Raw genomic sequence first — 20,253 nt, forward strand, 5'->3', positions numbered from 1 at the left:
CTAAGATTACCTTTTTAAATGCCTTTTCAGTGTAAGAAAATGGAGCTATTCATTTAAGATAAAGTAAAATTCTTGATTTTATCTGTTTGGTTTTTGAGACAAAGTCTCACTATGTAGCCTAGGCTACCATATGCTTGCACAGTTTCCCAAATGCTGCATTTCAGGTGTGTAATGATGTTTGGAAAATAAAATGCTGGAATTAAAATGTTGTATGGTTACTTGGGTGTGGCGGTGCAACCTGAGAGCTGAGGCAGCGAGTCTCCAGATTAACACCAGACTGAAGTACATAGAGAAATTCTGTTTCAAACAAAATCCCTGACGATATGGCATTAAAAGTAAAAGTCCAGAGTCTGGGAGTGTTAATGGTAGAACATGTATGTGCTTAGCATGAGAAAGACCCTAGGTTCCATCCCTATCATCCACTTCCAAAAACCAATTTAAATATGTCATAGTAAATATAATCATAATATGGAGAGGGTGTCTGCTTATTATCCTGGTCGCATTAAGTCCAGGCACATCTTTCAGAAGTCTTAAAAACACACTACCAGTCACCCACTGTGGTTTAAAATATTTGTCATTTGTACAAGGAATGCAAGTCACCTTTAATCTGTGCTGTCATATGCCCTATTCCCGCTCTCGTTGGAAAAGAAGCCTAAAAGAGTGTGCAATCCTCAATTCACACCCAGTACACCGGGGATCATCAACTCTGACGTTAGCAGAACAGCAACCTGTTTCTCATTCCTCTCACTCTTCCTTTAGCCCCATTTCCAGCCCTTCTTCCTCCCAGCCAATGGGGAAGCACCGTACCATCCGAGTCACTCCAGGGACTCCTCCAGACGGAGGAGGAGCTTTCAGTCGCCGAGTGCCTGACCGTGCGCATGCGCACTCCCTCGGCGTCCCGGGGACGCTTAGCGATCCGTTTCCTTCCCCCTTTTCCTGGATCGCGCGACTCCCCCAAACCCTTCCCATCCCGTTGTCGCTGAGGAGCACCTCGCAGTTCCTCACGAGGCGCCGCTCGGGCCTGGACGCGGCTGTACCCGGATGTGGAGCCGCTCTCGCCCGGCGGGGACTCGGTGGCGGGGCGGAGCGCGGCGGCGTGCGCGGGGGCTGAGGGAAGCGGGCCCCGGGGCCCCGGCTCCGGCCGCTCGCCGGCCGCTAGCGCCGCTGCCCATCGCGGAGCCGGCTCCCGGGCGTCCAGGCCCGAGTGAGCGGCCGGGGGCCGCTGAGGGCCGGCGGCTCGCCTGGCCTCCCGCTGCGCTCGCCCCTGCACCGGGGCGAGCCTCCCCCGGCCCTCCGCGCTCCTGGCCGGGGGAGAGCGAGGTTTGCTGGCGGCCGTCGCTGTAGCCCGGCCGGGGAGTCCGGGGCAAGCGGCAGAGCCCCCGCCCACGGCCGCTCGCCCTCGGCCTGCAATCCGCCGCCTGCGAGCCTCCGCGGGCGGGCCTCCAGTCGGAGCGGGGGCCGCGACGGCCACGGCCCGGCCCGGGCGAAAGGCTGCTCGTGGACCGCGCCGCCGCCGCCCCGGTAAGTCGGCCCCACGGCCCGCGGGGCTCGCTGCCGCCCCCGCCGGCGTCCAGAGTGCGGCCCGGGCCCAGTTCTCTCACGATTCCCCCGCCGGCGGCGGCGCCCACCGTCCGGGCCCCAATGAGTAACTCCCGCAACAACCGAGTGATGGTGGAGGGGGTCGGCGCCCGCGTAGTGCGCGGCCCGGACTGGAAGTGGGGCAAGCAGGACGGCGGCGAGGGCCATGTAGGCACTGTACGGAGCTTCGAGAGTCCGGAGGAGGTCGTGGTGGTGTGGGACAACGGCACGGCCGCCAACTACCGCTGCTCAGGGGCCTACGACCTGCGTATCCTGGACAGCGCGCCCACCGGTAAGCGGGGCCAGCGGGCCTGGGGCAAATACGCGTGGGAGGAAGGGGCGAGGGCAGCCAGCAGCCCTGAGACGGCTGCCCTGTAGTGCAGTGCCGGGTCACGGGGAGGTTGAGCTTCCAAACCCGGTAAACAACTTCCAGAATAGGACATCCTTCTCAATTCACAGATTGTCCATTACCAGGATGCTTTCAGGTTTCCTAGATGAAAGGCATTGCAGACAACAGATTTCCTTCTGTTCTAAGGCAGGGGCCGGAGAGGCTGTCTAATAAGCATTGATATTAATCAGCTACCAAGTTATAACTGTCTAATGGGAGGCTTGCCTTGCCATATGGTGTGGAGTTGCTCGGGGATCCGTCTCTTGGTGCCTTTGCTTTGTTGAGCTAGCTTTTCTTCCTGCCTGTGACACAGAATGACTTAGTAGTTTAGTTGGTAAATACTACTTGAGACTTGAAAGTGTATTTTCATCGAAACTGTTTAATTATATATCTTTATAGTAATAGAGGGGGACACTGTGAGCTGTTGAGCGTGTGTGCGCGTGCGTGCATGTTCGTGCCTCTGTGTGTGTGTGTGTGTGTGTGAGAGAGAGAGAATGTGCGTGTGCTTGTGTGTGTGTGTGTGTGTGTGTGTGTGTGTGTGTGAGAGAGAGAGAGAGAGAGAGAGAGAGAGAGAGAGACAAACAGACAGACTTTTTCCAAGAGGAGAATAGACATAGGAAACGCCGTTTTTTTTCCCCTCTGGTTATTATCCTGTCCCAATAATATATTAAAATTCTACATATTTATCCTGAGAGTTAGTGATACTCTTGGCTTACTCCATTATAGGCGTCTATGAGTTATTGACACTGTGTTTTTTATATGACAAACTTAAGAGTTGCTCTCACAGAATAAATAAAATTTATTTCAATCTACTTTAACTTAGATCTATTCTTGATAACGGTATTCATTTAGAAAGTTCATATTGAACTTATATTACGTTTCAGAATTTCTAAATAAGATGCTACTAAGATAATCAATTCGGCAAAGCCTAAATCTTTAAATGGATAGTTACTGCTACCAGCAGAAAGAAAGTTACCATGTGCTAACTCAGTTTTGAACTAGCAATTTATAAAATTTTGTTTCATTTTTAAAGAGAAGTTCTTGAACTCCTGTGTTGTTGAGGCTGGCTCTGTACTCTAATCCTGCTGCTACAGCCTCCCCAAATGCTGGATTACAGACATGGGTAACCAGACCCAGCTGGAAATTGTTTTAGCTGGTTTTTATGCACTGAAAGGATGTGCATGCATAACTCAAAAGGGCAGCCACTATTAACCTGTTTCTTGTATATTTTTACAGTTGCAAGCATAGATCTGAATATACTGAAAATACAAATCTCTTCTCTTAAATACAAATAGCAATAAACTATATTTAGTTTTCTATACTTGTATGTGTGCCTGCACATGTGTGTCTGTGTGCATGCGGGGTGGGTGTACATCTGGGTATGCAGGTGTGTGGAGTGTCAGACGTGTGGTGTCTGCTTCGCTTTGCTTTTTGAGACAGGCTCACTCATGGACACTGGAGCTCACTGACTGACTGAACCCTGGAGGTCTTCATGTTTCTCTACCCCCAGCACCGGGGTTACAGGCACAGCTACTGAGGATTGCATGGGGACTGAGCCATCTCCTCAGCCCTCTTCTGCACCTTACTTACTTGATCTAGTAATTCATACTGGTGATCATTCCATGTTTGTACCTCTGTGTAGGTGACTGGATGCATAGATGCACTTTCCCAGTAGTTTATTGATAGGTGTTTATATCTTACAGTGATGAAGTAGATGAATCCTACAGTACCCTTGTGCATATGTGTTACTTCTGCAGAGGTGGAATTGCTTCACCTAAGTATGCACATATTTAATATTCTCATAAATATTGTCTGATTGCCTGCAAAGATATTTGACCAGTTTATACTCCCAGCAATTGTATGTCAGTTTATGCACACTTTAAAGTTTTGTTTTTATGCTAGCTCAGACAGAAGTCTGACCATAGTATAATTATTTGGAGGAATTTTTAGGATCAGTGATTGTAGGCTTATGGAGAAATTTAAGTGTCTTTTCAAGGTTAGAGGTAAGTTTATCTCCACACATTTATCATTTTCTTGGTGGTGAGAGCCTTTACAATCTTTTCACAGCACACTGTTATTTTGATCCTCGCCCATGCAGCAAAGTCGGAGCCTATTCCTTGCCTCCTATGTTAGGATTTCTCAAGGGCTGTCAACATTGGATCATGTTCTGTAGTATGGAGTCTATATATTGTATTAATAAACTTAGAATAAAAGCATGTGCATAGAAGAAACTTTGAGAGCCTTTGTTTACTTCAGGACAATCTAACATATTATCTAGTGGGAAGCAGATAATGTTCATCTGATTCCTTTTGAAAATACTGTTTTGATGCTGGGGATTGAGCCCAAGGCCTATGCTCTGCGGCAGCTACATTTTAGCTCTTAAACATTTGAAAACACTTCTGTGTGCAGCTTAGGTAGTCTTCATGTGGAATGCTTGTTGGAATGTATTGTAGTTTCTGTGGTTTAATTTTCATCCATTAAATGCTTTTTGAAATATTAAGCAAACATAAGCTCTTAGCTCTGATTTTATCCCTAAACTTAATAATGCTGCTTTTGTTTTTGCTTCAAAATATTGAATGAATGATGTCCATTGGCATCTTACTACACTCTGTAAGATTTATTCTGTTATATTCTGTACTTCATACATAATAGTGGGTTTGGCAAAATTCTGCTTTCACCTTCAAGTAATTTGGCTTACAAAAATATTGTAAACTAGTAAGATTTTTCTTGGTTTCTCCTTTCTCTGATTTAGAGGTCTCCTTTAACTTTGGGCCATGTTCTCATTTTTGTCTTTCAGAGGTACAAGTCATGTAGACTGTCCCTCAAACTGAGTTGTCTAATGTTTCCTTGTGGTTAAATACGGGTTAGGTTTTGTGGCAACACTGATAGAAATGGTGTGTGGCCTTTTCAGAGCCCTGCGTTAGGAGATGCAAATCCATGGTCTCACTACTGTTAACTTAGCCAATCCTCACCTCCTAGGACTTTTTTATTATCAGTGCTATGTCAATATGAAAGATTTATATAATATTTTTAATGTTACCATACCACCATTGGCCAGATGAAGCCTACAAAGATGTCTTTCCTGGGGCTGTTCAAGAACGAATTACTGCTCTAAGAGACTTTGCCACTGAACAGTTTTGTGTAAAAATGTTCACAGCAGGATTGGTTGCATGTAAAAGCAAAAGTTAGAAAGAAAATTAAAAATAAATAAATAGAATTAATAATAGTAATAAATGAGAGAACTGTTCCTATAAACAGTGAAGTACAAATAGTGCAGGAGAGATGGCAAGGGAACAAAGCTGTAAAACGTTGGAGTTGAGGATGTACCTTAGTGGGGGGCATTTCATCGTCTGGAAGTAATAAAAAGCCCTCTGATATGTTAAAATGCAAAATACTACTATGAATATGTTGTGCATGTGTGTGTGGGTATGGGCGGTGTGTGCACTCTGTAGTAGGTGTGGGTGGTTCTGTCTTTCTACTGTGTGTGTTCTGGGAATCAAAATCTCTTCTGGTCCATTTCTAGAGCTATAGTAGAGAAGTATATTGTCAAGTGAGCAAAGCCTTAGGAAAAATCTACAGATTACATTGTCAGGCCTTGAGACAGGCATCTTTATCTGTCATCTTTCCAGCTCTGTTGCAGTGTGCAGAATTTATGTTCTAGGCTAGTCAAAATTTAGTAAGAGGAACATTTGGTAGAAATTTGTATCCTGTAACTTGGGTCTTAGAGATACATTTGGCTAATTTGAAGTCACCAAGAAGATTGTGGAAATACATGGGCTATTAGTTTGGGGTCGTGAAGTTTATGATCAGGTAGATATAGTTGACTCTGTATCTTTTAAGTACTAGTTTTAGATGATTTGGGGAGAAGTATATTTTTACTTAAGATTTGTCTTGTCATCATTTGAGTGCAGTACTGTATTATTACCAAGGAGCATGGAGAACATGAATTAGGATTTCCTAAAGTTGCCTTTCTTATTCTTGGTATACGTAAGAAAAAGGTGGTGGTTCATTCAAACTCCTCTAGTCATTGTTGGTCCAGGATGTTTCTGGTGTGTGTGTATCTTTGTGTCTTGTTCTACAATATTCTAAGAACGTTCCGCAGATTCCATGTGGAAAACCCCATAGGTGTTTGTAATCAGGTGTGGGTTTTAAAGCTGCTAACCTAGGATTAAAAGAAAGAAATTTTTAGGCTTTTCTTTCCTGAGATTCTCTTCTGGTTCATTTCTAGAGCTATAGTAGAAAAGTATATTGTCAAGTGAGCAAAGCCTTAGGAAAAAACAGGTTAGAGAAGAATAGAGGAGAAGATGCAGATGAGGAGGGTGAAATGCCATTGAGATTGCTGCTTAGTAACAGTTATCATCTGCAAAGGAAGTTATTTCCCTATAGATTTTGACTGTTTAAAATATGTCTTTATATCTGTCTTCTAAAACAATGGTTTAAGTGAAAGGCCATCCAAATTTTTGAGGGGAGGCTGTTGGGAGGCTAGGGGTGGAGCCTATAGTCTTGAGTAATCTAAACATGTTCTCTTACTATGACTGTCCTTGTATTAGATTATGTCTTAGTTGGATTGAGGACCTAAGTCTATTTAGTAGACCTTACATTCATATCTCTAAATGGCAGAAAGCGTATAGATCACCCTGGGATCTTATAGAATGCAGATTCTAACTAGCATCTCCGATTCTTCAAGAATCAGTCTCCCTCCCCCTTTTCTCTTTTCTCTCTTGGTATGTGTGCATGTGCCTATTTCACACACCTGTGGGTGACAGATAGTAGACATGAGCAGTCAGCTCACTGATTTCCTCCTTAGTCCCTTCTTTGTTTATCGTAGAGTACTTTAGAAATGCTCACCACCTAATTCTTTCACTGGGAGGAAATTGATTATAAGATTAAAAAAAATTAGAAATGAAATTTATGGTGTGTTTTTTATTTGTATTTTCTTTTGTAAATGATATTAGCTGGTTATTTAAAAATGCATTTCTGTAACAAGCATTTGTATTTTTAAATGTTCACATAATTCTGTTCCACAGAAATAGCTACTTTGGTGCACTGTTAAAAAGTTTCTCTTTCAGTGCTTTTTTTTTTTCTTTTTTCTTTTTTTCTTTTTTAATTTTTCGAGACAGGGTTTCTCTGTGTAGCCCTGGCTGTCCTAGAACTCACTCTGTAGACCAGGCTGACCTAGAACTCAGAAACTCTCCTGCCTCTTCCTCAACACTTTTTATGCTTGCGATTTTATTGGGTAGTTGTCCTTTGATATCTTTAGAGGATTGGTTCTAGGACCCCTTACTGTTTCCAGAACACAGGGGTGCTCAAGTCTCTTCATAAAATGGCATAATATTTGCATCTAAGTTATGCATCTCCTTCTATTTAAGTCATGTCTGGATACCATGCCAAGCAGTGTAAATCCCTGCATACGGTAGTTATGCTGTGTGACTTAGGGGAGATTTGCACATGTTCAGTACACTTGCATTTTAGCTTTCCAGATATTTGAAAACAAATTTTGAAAATTATTGTATTTTTTGTATATAGGTGTTTTGTCTACATGTATGTGTATCACTACATGCATGCTTAGTGCCCATGGTGACCAGAAGAGGGTGTTGGCTCCCTAGACATGGTGTTAGAGATAATCCACTGCCATGTGGATGCTGGGACTTGAAGTCTGTAGACAAGGCAGGCACATCAAACTTGTAGATGTGCCTGCCTTTGCCTCCCAAGTACTGAGATTGAAAGTAACATAATTAAAAAACATTATTAATTGGCAACATAATTAAAAAAAATTCTTTTTAAGGAAGGGTTTATTTTCATTCAGTGTTTGAAGACAGACAATCCATCATGGTATCAGGAGTGTGACGTAGCTGGTCACATGACATTTGCATTCAGGAAGCAGAGAGGTGACTATGTTTTCCTGAAAAAAAAAAAAAAATTGTCAGCTTGGATAGGGTTCAAGCCAGATGATGTTCCAGCACTGAGAGGGGGAAGTGAACATGAGGTCCCACTCATAATCTTTCCTGGTAGTTTTAATTCATGGTTGATTGGATTTGTGAATCCATGTTGACTCTACTGTTAAACACTTTCTGTTATGTGTGTTTTCTGTTTGAGTTGCAAATAATTTAATGTTTGTTATATAGTAAATGATGATGATTTGAATGCATTAAGTGTGTGCACTTGTAGGAAACACTGCTGCTTGGCTTGCCCTTGTAAACGAAACACCTGTTCTCTGCTTTCTTTTCTGTGCTTGACATCTCTATAGGTTAGCAGGTAGACACTGGCCTTTTTAAGTAGATGCATGCATTTAATAGTTCAAAGTGTTTACCTAACTGCTCCCCTATATTACTTTCTTTTATTCTGATGTTGTAAACAGTGCTTAGTACATATCTTAAAATACTGTCAGTTGTAGGTTAATTTGTTATAGGAATTCTGTTTTCATTGATTCTGAGAATCTTGGTCTTGTGAGAAGCTACTTTATAGGTATTGATGATAAATGAATTTTTTTATTTGAATACTGCTACTGTACTTTTTGTGTTTCATTTTTCTGAGGAGTTGGAAAAATTATTTTTTATATTTTTGATGGCTTTCTTTCTTTCTTTTCTTTCTTTTTTTTTTTTTACAAACAATCCATTTTTAAAAAAAAAATTAGATATTTTCTTTATTTACATTTTGAATGTTATCCCCTTTCCTGGTTTCCCCTCCGAAAACCCACTTCCCCCTGATTCCCAACCCACTCACTCCCGCTTCCTGACCCTGGCATTCCCCACACTGAGGCCTAGAACCTTCACATGACCAAGGGCCAAATGAATTGAATGGGCTAACAGACAGTTCACAAATTGTGGAGATTCAAATCTAGTCTTCACTTCCTTGGCCTTCAGCCCTAATTTTTTTATGTACATAATACATTTGGAGTAGGTCAGGGTGTATGCACAAGTGTTTGGTTTCTAAAAATCAAATAATGAGTTTTGGCTTTTTAGCATGGTTGGTTGAGTGTATTCCCCTCCCCTGCAGGAGCTCTCATGCAGCGTGGAGCTTGATCTGCAGACTGGGCTGGCGATGGATTTGCAGCAGCCCCCTTGCCTCTGCTGCCCCAGTGTTGGGATTGCAGACATGTGCCACCTCGCCAGGCTTAAACTGAATACAATTCTTAATTTCACATCTTTATTAAAATTTTTACTCCTATATGACAAATGCTAAAAATAACAATTACTAGCTTTTGATTGCATGCTAGTTCAACACTTTTTCTTTGCCTTTGCGTGGCATAGTTATAATTATTGTGTGCATTTGAAAAAGAATAAAACAGAAGGGATAATTTATCCAGCAAAGAGGATAAGGCGGATTTGCAGATTTGCTTGAGATGTTTCCAGACATTTTCTTAATGTGAAACAGAAGCTGGCTGGAAGACAATGATGTGTGTCTATATTATTGAAACAGATTTCTACAATTTTAAAAATATTTTAAATGTATTCTCTTAGAATTTATTTTTACTATTGCAATTTAATGACATATCTTGAATACAGCAGATCAGTGGGCTTAATGCCCTAGATGTTGGGTAAGGGGAGGCTTTTAGAGTACTGCTTGCCAAGAGCTGAGCCTAGTAATCAGTCTTGCCTGGATTCAAACTTCAGTGTGTCACTCTAGGCAAGTCACTTCTCCGAGCCTCAGTTTCTTCATCAATAAAATGGGATAATAATATGTATTTTAGGATTGTTGGGAAAGTTGAGTAAAATGTATGTAGGGCACCAAGTTTGGTAAAATAGTGACTTTTATTAATAACAGCTGACATTTAGTTAATTTAGCATTTCTCAAGAATAAGAAATGGAGACTACACTGGACAGTTGGTAGGTAATAAAGCCCTTGCCCTCAGTAAGTATTTTAATTATAGTTTGGACTTGAGTACACAATACCCAAGAGCTCTCATCTTAAAGGGAATAAGAAATAGTTTATTCTGCAGCCATTTTTAGCGTTCATGGCCTGGGAACACAGATTTAGGTTGCTGAAAATTTCAGATTCCAATGTGGAAGCAGTTTCAGGTTTTTACAAAACAGAGAAAATCATGAATCAAGGCAAGTTTAAAATACATTGGTGGGTACATTAGAGAGGCAATTGTGGTAAGATGGAGTTAGTTTTTCTCTAGCTTTTAGGTTGTAGAAACTAGTTGTGTAAATTCCAAGACCTCAGCAGGCATGTATCTACTAGTCATAAGACCTTAGTTTTGACAAAGAGGTGGTGGGTGAGGAATATAATTAGACTTTGGACCTGCAGCATTTCAATCTCTACAGTAGTGAAATTCTAATCAGTCATTCTCTGAAGATATTTTCTTTTCAGGAGTTTCATTCATAGCCAAAGGTGGCTAATCCTTTCTGTAACATCTGAAAGAGTTAAAAGTTTAATGAGTGTGAAACTCTTGGAATGATGGCAACACTTATGCCTTAGTAATAAATTGTGTTTGAATAATAGTATTGACTTTTTAATTATTTCTTGATGTGAGAAATCTTTTTGTTGTTGGTTTGAGGCAGGCTTTCTCTTTGTAGCTCTGGCTGTCCTGAAACTCAGTATGTAGACCAGGCTGGCCTGCCTCCTGAGTGCTTGGATTAAAGGCATGTGCCATTATGTCCAGTTTGATGTTAGAAATCTTTGAGCCTGGAGAGAATTTCATGGGTCATTAGGTGCCGTGCTAGTTTACAGTGGATGTTTGTTTTTATATCTGAAAAGTCTGAGAATTTGTTACATAATCCTTAAGATATCTAAGATAATCAGCACTAGTGATGTAGTGCCAACTTAGATATTCTTATCTTACTTTGAGTGTGCGTCACGTACTGAACTTCACGTAGGGAAACTTCATCTTGTTGTCTTTTCTCTTTATAAGTTTAATATTTTATGTTAACCAATAATTTATGAGTTTGAGTTACTTTTTAATGGTTCTCTTATGTTTTATTTTTGTATTATTGATCCTAGCAACATGCTGTACTGTATTTAAATATTTCCAAGAAAAAGTTGTTAGTTATATAAATTTGTTGTTGAACTTAGGAGAGATACTATGAACTGAGAACAGATGCTCATTTGAATTTGAGTAGAATGAGTCAAAGCTTTCATCAGGCCCTTGGCTTAATGGTGGCAGGTGTCTTCATAAAGCCTGGGGGAAAGAGCATTGACTCTCCAGGGTGATGTGGCATGCAGCAGTAAGGAGAAAGGCACTAATGGGTTTGGCTAGGGAATTAAGAGATTTGAAATGAAAACTTTAAGGAATAACTCTGTTGGAGCTAACAATCTTAGATGAGAGTGAATTGGGGGATCTTAGTCTCCTAAAAGACCAATGAAGTATTGGCCTTGTTTAGTGCCCTTTCTTCTGCTCTAGGTTTTATTTAACCATCAGTTTTTGTTTTAAAGTCAGTTGTGTTCTCATTATAGGTCCCACAGCGCCCAGCTTTGTTTACTTTTTTTTTTTAAATTTCTCAATGCTAGTCTGTTTCACAGCTGTTCAGTGGCTTTGTTGGCATTTGAACTGTGGGAACCAAGAAAGGATTTAGATGTGCTTTTGTGTGCACTGGTGGTTTTCCTAAACTATTGTTTCACACCATGAATTGTAAATTGTAGAAGGTTGCTTTTTTTTCTTTTTCGATGTCCATTGTTATTGTGTGTTTAAAAATGGGTTCTTTAAATAAAACCTGTATGAAGTTTATGGGCTCATGAATGTCATCATTGTATTTTGTAGAAAATGAACTGAGAGGTGAAAAATATATAGATAGGATAGTAGTTGCAAACTGCTTTTCTGATGAGTGGGGACTTCAGGATAGAATTTTCCCATTCCCTTTGTTCAGCTGCCTCATGAGCTGCACAGTAGCTGTAGTGGGTGTTGACTGGGTCAGTGCATTTTTACTCTTGGTATAGCAGATTAACTGGAGGTCTACTCTGGTCTGTTCAGAAACAACCATGTTGTGGATGTCTACTCTTACTGGTATCAGCATGTTGACATTTTTGGCCAGCTTTCCTGCAATGAGACAGATTGCTGCATATGGTATGGATAATGTACTGGGGGAATGGCAGTGTCTTCATATGCATGACATAACTCAGTGTAAGGGTTAACAATCTCAGCAGCAGCTGTGTACTCTATTACTAATGTAACTAGTTGGCAAGTTTAGATTCTGAGATACCCAACATCTCACTTGACCGTCCTGGTTTTCCAGGAGCTCTTAGCATTAACACATACTCAGTGTATATCCTCTGGAAAATTGCAAGGGACAGTTCCATAACAGTTTTGCTAATTTTCTTTCTAGTTTGCCTGTGGTGGTATACTTTGTAATTTTAAAAATAAAATGTTTCAGTGTAGATATTTACAAACTAGGTAAAATATTTTTCCATGGCAACATTTTATGTGTTTTAAAAATCAATAAAATGTCCTTTGTGGGTTAATATAGTTTGTATACATGTAGCTCTATATTTTCTACATCTGTTAAGTTTTTGTCTTTCTTTATACAAATAATTGTATATCTGTGCTTTTAAAAGATTTCAATGGTTTGAAACATTTTGAAGTGACCTCAGTGGAGGTTATGTCAGGATAATTTAGTATTCGGTAAACCTGGAATAGTATTTTTTACTTTACTTTTGATTTTTAGTTTCGAGCTTTTGAAACAGAGTCTCACAGTGTAGCCTTGGATAGCCCACAATGTGTGGCAGTCTTCATACCTTTACCTGGTGAGTGCTGGGATTATGGTGTATGTATCATACCCAATTTTGGAATATTACTTTTGAGCTATGCCAGTTTCAGAAATAAAATTGCCCTTCATTGTTTTTTTTTCCCTCAAATTATGCTTCTAATAAAAGTTTAAAGCAATTTAGAAATGTAAATGATTGAAACCACCATAGTCAGTAAAGCCTGAGTTCCTGAATTCTGGCAGCCATGTTAAAATGGCATGGCAGAGTGCTTGTAATCCCAGGAGTAACCCTGGGACTTCCTGGCAGTCAGTCTAGCCTAGTTGGTGAGTTACAGGCCAGAAAGAAGCCCTTTCTCAAAGGAAGTGGATGATATTCCCGAGGATGGCTCTGAACTTCTCTTCTGGCTTGTCTATGCATGCATACACATATACACATGTGTTAAAAAATAAATCTGAAAGAGTTAGTAGATGTTGATGTCCACTGTCTTCTTTTTCCTTTTGGTCAAACATTTGTGAAGTAGGAGACTTCGTGCATACAACATATTTGACACTGGAAAGTCACACTAGCTGTAGCCACTTCAGCTCACTGTTTGCATGTGCTTTCTCCTTTCACACCCCCCCCCCCCCCACGCTTTACTTTGGCTCAAGCACAGGCTTGTACTGAAGTTCAGCTTCTTGTTTGAAATCTGGTTATCTGGATATAGAAAATAAATTTTACAGTTTCTTTCTTATTAGGGAGTAGCACTGGTTACTAGTTCTTTTAGAACTTAATAATAATATCACTATTTTTGTCCTGTAGTTCTTGCATACACAGCACATTCTTGGAGTTTTAGTGCATACTGCCTTACCACTAAAGAACATTGTGACTTCTCCAAAAGAGGCTAAGGTTTCCAGAGTAAAAAGACTTCCTTTCTTTTCTTTAATTATGGAAAGCTTCCTAAGTTAGACAGAAGACAGAATAAGAGCTCCATGTTACTCACTGGGCATCTTTAACATGGCTGATCTTAGTTCATCTGAGTCCCACCTTCTCTGCCTCTAATTATTCTGAAATGTGTATAAATACCTTGCAAATATTTGAGCAATAACAACTTTCTAGAGAACACAAAGATAAGCATGAGCTAGCTGCAGGTCAGTAGTGAGTTCACCTGCTAGGATGTCTTATAAAGTTGTGACCCTGGTGTCATAAGCCACAAACCACTTAAATTCTGGTTTCAATGTATTGAACGGTGATAGTAGTGTTGCAGGGTAATAAAGGAGAATTGCCCCCCACTCTTAAAGTTATTTTCAATAATTTGTCGTAGTTTCTTTTTGTGTCTTTTTCATTCTTATGTGAGCATTCTGAGGAAGGTTATAAGTTGGTAACAAGTGTATTGTTTTCCATTTAATTGCTAATATTTTAAAAGCACTTTGAATTGTGTTCTCATGTGTGTGGAGTGTGTTGGTATTTGTGCGAGATGCACCAGAGTCTAGAAGAGGATGATGAGCCCCCTGGAGATGGAGTTACAGAAGGCTATGGGCTGCCTGACATAGGTGCTGGGACCAGATACAACTTCTCTGAAGCATGCTTTATGTTATCCACCTCTGAGCCCACTCTTAGCACCAGTTGCTAATCTTTTTGTTTTTTGTTTTTTTATTTAGTTTGTGGTGTAGGTTCACATGTGCCATAGAGAGTATGGTCAGAAAAGAACTTGTGGGCATTGTGTTTTTCTATTCACTATATGGGTCTTAAAGATGGAACCCTGGTTGTCAGGCTTGGTGGCAAACATTCTTAGTTGCTGAGGCATCTGGCTGTCTCCTCATGTAGCTCAGGGTGGTTGGAAGTTGCTGATTAGTTTCTCAGGATTCCGGATCACAGTGGATTCCTGATTCCTTTCCTCCATCTCCTAAGTGCTAGGAGTACAGTGTGTGCCATCATATTTACCTAAGTGCTAGGAGTACAGTGTGTGCCATCATATTTACCGGTAGCTAACAATTTTCTAAACTTTAATGTTTATGGGGAAAACATTTACTGCTAAGTACTTAAGTAAAAGTTAATTTCTTTTGGAATAAGTATTTACCTGGATACTATGTTGCAGTTCTCTCAAAAATTCTGAGGGGTTTTTATTTTCTTCATGTATGTGTCCATGGTGGTTTTTTTTTTTTTTTGAATTTTAATGTAATCATTTAGTTAGACTGGATTTTAAAGAAAAACCTATTACCCACTGAAAATGCAGCCAGCTAAAACTCAGAATACTTTTCCTTTTTCTAAACCAGCTATAGAAATGGCTGGAATGACTTCAGTCCCCAGATGGTGCTTGTCACATGATGCTCCTGTTCTTAAAACATCTCTGTAGCCATGGAATCACATCTAGCTTTAGTTAAGACTCTGAAAGAAAATACTTTCATTCTCATCTTGCCATGCTTTGAGAATGGTATGCTTGCCGGCAGTTTAGTGTGTCCATGTTTATATCGTGCATGTTTGCAGGTATGTGGCTGCACACATGTGGATGTGGAGGCACAAGATTGATATTGGAGTGTTCTCCATTTGTTTGCTCAGAATCTTTGCAGTGAATCCAGACCTCAAGTGATACAGACTGGTCTAGCCAGCCAGCTAGCTCTGTGTCCATATCTCAGTATGGGGGATGACGTCCAAACCATGGTCTTAATTGCTCTCACAACTCTTCTGAGCTATCTCCACAGCCTCTGATTATGAGTATTTATAGTCAGAAACGTTTAATTGATGGGAAAGCATTCTTTATATCAAGCCCAGATTTCCATTTATGGATGATATCTACGCAAATGCTATTGTATAACCATTTAAACTATCTAATATCTGTACCAATGAAGACATAGGTATAAACTGAGCTGAAAACCTCCTAGCTCAGGGAGGTGTCTTTATTTTCTTAACTATATTCAAGTATTTACAAGCCTGGTCCTAACTGAACTGTTAGTACTTTAGAAATCTCTCTCTGTCATTCTACCCAACTAACCCCAGAGGGCTCCTTAGCTCTCTTTCCTAGAATACAGTTTCACCCATGTCCTGCCAGCTGCTTCTCTGTTGTTCCTGCAAGGCCAAAGAGAAAATCCCTATCTCTTACCTGGAGCTTTTTCCATAAAGGTTCTTCCAAGCGGGGTAGGGTGGGGGTGGGGTGGGGTGGGCCGGGCTGGTGTAACCCTCTTTGTATAGCTGGGATCCTAAGCCAGGTCAGTAGGTGCCAAACCTATGATGGGTTGTTCAAGGCCATCCTGCTGACTTTACCTTGCCTCATAGACCAGAGAACACAACACCTCTCTCAAGCAATTTGTCTTAAAATAGGCAGGAACTTTTCATTCTTTAGCATTACCTATGGAGATTTTTAGAGGCACACCCAAACTGTATCTCTTCAGGACACACCTAACTGCAATATCTGACAAATGCAATATGTATTTAATCTTTTATATTTTGCTAACAATTCGGTTTTCTATGTACAGTAATCAGATATCCTGAACACTATTGGTTTGTGTTCTACTAATAAAATGAGAGTAGAAAACATTATGTTATGATTTATAATTTAGTTTATGATTTATATTGACCAAAGTATGTCAGATCTGTCACATCAAAATTAGATGTATTGTTTTTTAGAGAAAAATAATATTTGTTAAAATAACCTGTAATATGCTGTTGTGTTTTCCCCAACACAGTAGTGTACACATAAGTGTTTGAGCGTGACATAAGCATGGAATTGTCTCCACAGGCATCAAGCATGATGGAACTATGTGTGATACCTGCCGCCAGCAACCAATCATTGGCATTCGATGGAAATGTGCAGAGTGCACCAATTATGATTTGTGCACTGTTTGTTATCATGGAGATAAACATCACTTAAGGCATCGCTTTTATAGGATTACTACACCAGGAAGTGAACGGTAAGAGAAAGAAGTTTTTCTTCACGACTTTTTGTTTCATCCTGTTAGCTTTAAATGTAGCTTAGGAAGTAGCTTTTGACAGTTTAGATTTAGTGTTGGAGAAATGAATAGCAGGCTAGATATGGATCTGGTTTGATGGTGTGAAGGTTAAATTTTATTATATGTGCCTGCCTGCCTTTCTTTCCCCTTTCCCTCCCCTGTTTACTCCCTTTTCTCTTCCCCTTCACTTTCCTTTCCTTCCTAGACATGGTCTCACTGTATAACTTTGGCTGGCCTTGAATTCAATGTGTGGACCAGGCTGACCTCCAACTATTACTATTATTTTATAGATGATCTTCTATTTTTTCTCTACCATGGAGACTTGGCATTGCTGATCAGTTGAAAATGCATGGGCAGCCCAAAATTGAATGTTTTCTTGTTACACCCTTTGTTTTATGAATTTCTACCCAGAGAACACTGTGGCCTGCTGATTGAGTCAACAAGCACTTACTAAGGGTAGGGACTGGAGATGTGACTCAGTTGGTGAAGTGCTTGCTGCACAACCATAGGGACCTATGTTTGAATACCCAGCAGCCATGGAAGGCTAGGCAGAGTGGCACATTTCTGTAAATCTAGTGCTGGGGAGACAGAGACAGGATGATACTCGGAGCTGTGGCAGCTTATCTAGATGAACATTGAACTACAGATTCAGTGAAAGATCTCTTCTCAAAAAATAAGGTGGAAAAGTGGTTGAGAAAGACAACCAGCATTGACATCTGGCTTCCACATGTGCATACACACCTGCACACACAGATGTATACACACATGAATACATACACTACATACACAGAAAGAGAGACTATATGGCTGCTACTGTATTTGTGATTTGAGGATAGTTTTTTTTTTCTTTCTTTTCTTTTCTTTTTCTTTTTTTTTTGAGGGTTGGGGTTTTGAGACAAGGTTTCTCTGTGTATCCCTGGCTGTCCTGGAACTCACTCTGTAGACCAGGCTGGCCTTGAACTCAGAATCCGCCTGCCTCTGCCTCCCAAATGCTGGGATTAAAGGCATGCGCCACCCCCCCCACCCCCCGGCTCGAGGATAGTTTTCTTAAGGAGTTTATAATTTAAGAGGAATAATGGATCATGAATGATTATCATATGATGTTTTAGAGTATGATAGGATAATGTTTTAATTTTTAGGAGCAATGAAAAGGGCATAATGGGATAATGGGTGTGGAGTTTTAGGTTGTGGAGTCTTTTCTTAGTAGATAGGATACTGCACTTAAGTACAGTCAGCCAGAGAATCACAGCCAGGAGTAATAGGGTAACAGTTTTGAGTCACAGCATCTCAAATCAAGGCCCTGCCACTCAAACTGAGTACTTTGAAAAGTTATTTTGCCTTTTGCTTACAATTAAAATTAAGGAACAATAGTTTTTTTTTTTTTAATGAATATAACAATAAGGTAACATTCAAAAAACAAAAGTCCGAAATCTCTGATTAAAAATCATGTAAATAAGAAAGGAGAGACAGCCTTGGAGCTATCAGCTGACTCAGATAATTAAGTGAAATGTCTTTTATGTTTGTAGTGCTCATAGGAGACAGTGTAGTGTAGCCAGATCTGTGCCTCAGACTCACTTTTCTGGCATACATGCTGTACTCACGGTGTTTGAGTCATTGCTCATCTTTCACAGATTCTTAAAGACACCCCCACCCCCACTCCAAACCCAGTGTACTGTTCTTCACAGCGTTCGGCAGAAGCAGAGGATCTACTATTCTTTGTAGGTAGATCATGCTCTAGAGGAGGCCAAAGTGCTGCCATCAACTGTTCTTTCTAGGTCAGAGCCAAGTGTGGTTTGTCACTCATCCGGAGATGCTGTCTGCAGTAGGCCCTTACAGAGGACACTTAAAGCCAAAGTCTGAAGTGCCTAGACTAACTTCCTGTTCTGATTCCATTGCTTTGTAAATTCTTGTGAGCCTGAGCAACATCTTTTGTTATACCTTGAGTTCCTTGTTTGTAAACTGTAGTGTTGTCTTTCTTTTAAGGCGCTAACACTTATACCCATGTGAATGCTTTTATGTATACATTACTATTACTCAGTTTTATAAGATTGTGAAAACAAAACTTTTATTTTTAGGGTTCTGTTAGAGTCTCGTAGAAAATCTAAGAAGATTACAGCCAGAGGAATCTTTGCTGGTGCCAGAGTGGTGCGAGGAGTGGACTGGCAGTGGGAAGATCAAGATGGAGGCAATGGGCGTAGAGGAAAGGTGTGCACTTTTTAAAGGTTCACCGTCCACTAGAGTACCGTGTGTTGAGAAGATTTCTATTGCTGCTGTAAACACATGTCTTTGCCCATTTAAAGAAAGCAATGTTCCCGCTTACAAGTGTTACTGTCTCTTGAGAAGGCTGTTAGGCGGGTTTTACTTCAGGCTTCATGTTGGTTTTGCTCAGATATCGCCTTCCTGAAGACTCCATTTTGGGGCCACTCCTTTTTTTTTTTTTTTTATTTTTATTTATTTTTTTTGGGGGGGCCACTCCTTCTTAAGTATAGTACCTCATGTTGTTGATTATCCTGCTGCTAAAGTTTTATCTGAGTGACTGAGGGTGTAGCTCAATGAGAGAGTCTCAAGATGTTCCTGGATCTGTTCACAGAGCTGTTGAAAAGTATAAACATTATGTTTATATTCTATTCTTATAAAGGTCTGCCACTTAGTAAGCAGCTATCTCCTCCTCCTCTTCCTCCTCCTCCTCCTCCTCCTCCTTCTTCTTCTTCTTCTTCTTTTTTTTTTTTGGTCTGGGGATCAAACAAAAGCCCTTGTGCATAAGAGGGAAGTGGTCTAGGGCCAGTACTTGTGTATGTTGCTTATATTTATTTTGGATTTCATGCTGTTTTTTTAGCTGATAACTAATTACTTATTGAGACAACAAGCATTATTGTATATGCTCTTCAATGCTATATTGGATGGTCAGTGTCCTGAAATGAGTAGCACTTGGAAACATGCATCTCCTCCTCAGATCCACTACTGTCTTTTGAAAAGCTTGCTTGGGGTTAAGCTCTGAGTACTGCTTTCCTCCAAGTCACACCAAACCAACAGAGAGAGATGAGTCATCAGTCAACCACTGATCTCATCTTAAATCGTAGAGCAGTAAAGCAAAAGGAAAGCCAGACAAGTGGGGTTTACTATATTTCTGAACAGTTTATTAAGAAAATAAACTTATTCCCTTTTTTTTTTTTTAAGATTTATTTATTTACTATATGTAAGTACACTTTAACTGTCTTTAGACACACCAGAAGAGGGCATCAGATCTCATTACAGATGGTTATCATTAATCTATGAAAAGAAAAAACAGGGTCACACAGGCTTTGCCTACAGGCAGTCTGATCGAGGCAACACTTTAATAATGTTCCCTCTTCCTAGGTGACTCTAGCGTGTATCAGGTTGACATAAACAACAGAACACTAACCAGTCAGCACTTTTGGGAAAATGAGGAAAAGACATAAATAAAAGTAGGCATTCCTGAAGCTTTGAATTATCACAGTTTTAGTTGGTTCAAGTTTATCACAAGTTATACTTTAAGAACAAAATGAGAAAAAAATGAATAAAACCATTTTGTACCCATATTACGCATGCACACATGTACATATGTTATTCTCGTGCAAGTGCACACACACTTACACACACAATGAATCTGAATCAGAATTACTTAAGATAGTGCTAAATATACATCACCAAGTACTGATTATATTAGAATCTGAAGGAATTCTTCCAGTCTTGGCCCTTGCC

General features: G+C 40.3%; 1 protein-coding gene across 3 annotated transcripts in view; it reads left to right on the forward strand.

Annotated features, from left to right (window-relative positions):
- Positions 1 to 961: 961 nt before the first annotated feature.
- Mib1 (mindbomb E3 ubiquitin protein ligase 1) overlaps positions 962 to 20,253 on the forward strand; it is a 92,954-nt gene continuing 73,662 nt past the window's right edge. For 2 of the 3 annotated variants that reach the window (NM_144860.3, NM_001364997.1), the window contains exons 1-3: positions 962 to 1,870; positions 16,320 to 16,491; positions 18,606 to 18,735. In NM_144860.3, coding sequence (NP_659109.2) covers positions 1,642 to 1,870; positions 16,320 to 16,491; positions 18,606 to 18,735 — 531 coding nt within the window. In that variant the 5' untranslated portion in view covers positions 962 to 1,641. The remainder of the gene's footprint in view (positions 1,871 to 16,319; positions 16,492 to 18,605; positions 18,736 to 20,253) is intronic. The other variant, XM_006525811.4, reaches the window with a different exon arrangement.

Source organism: Mus musculus, chromosome 18 (assembly GCF_000001635.26).
Source record: "Mus musculus strain C57BL/6J chromosome 18, GRCm38.p6 C57BL/6J".
In the NCBI taxonomy this organism is placed as follows: domain Eukaryota; kingdom Metazoa; phylum Chordata; class Mammalia; order Rodentia; family Muridae; genus Mus; species Mus musculus.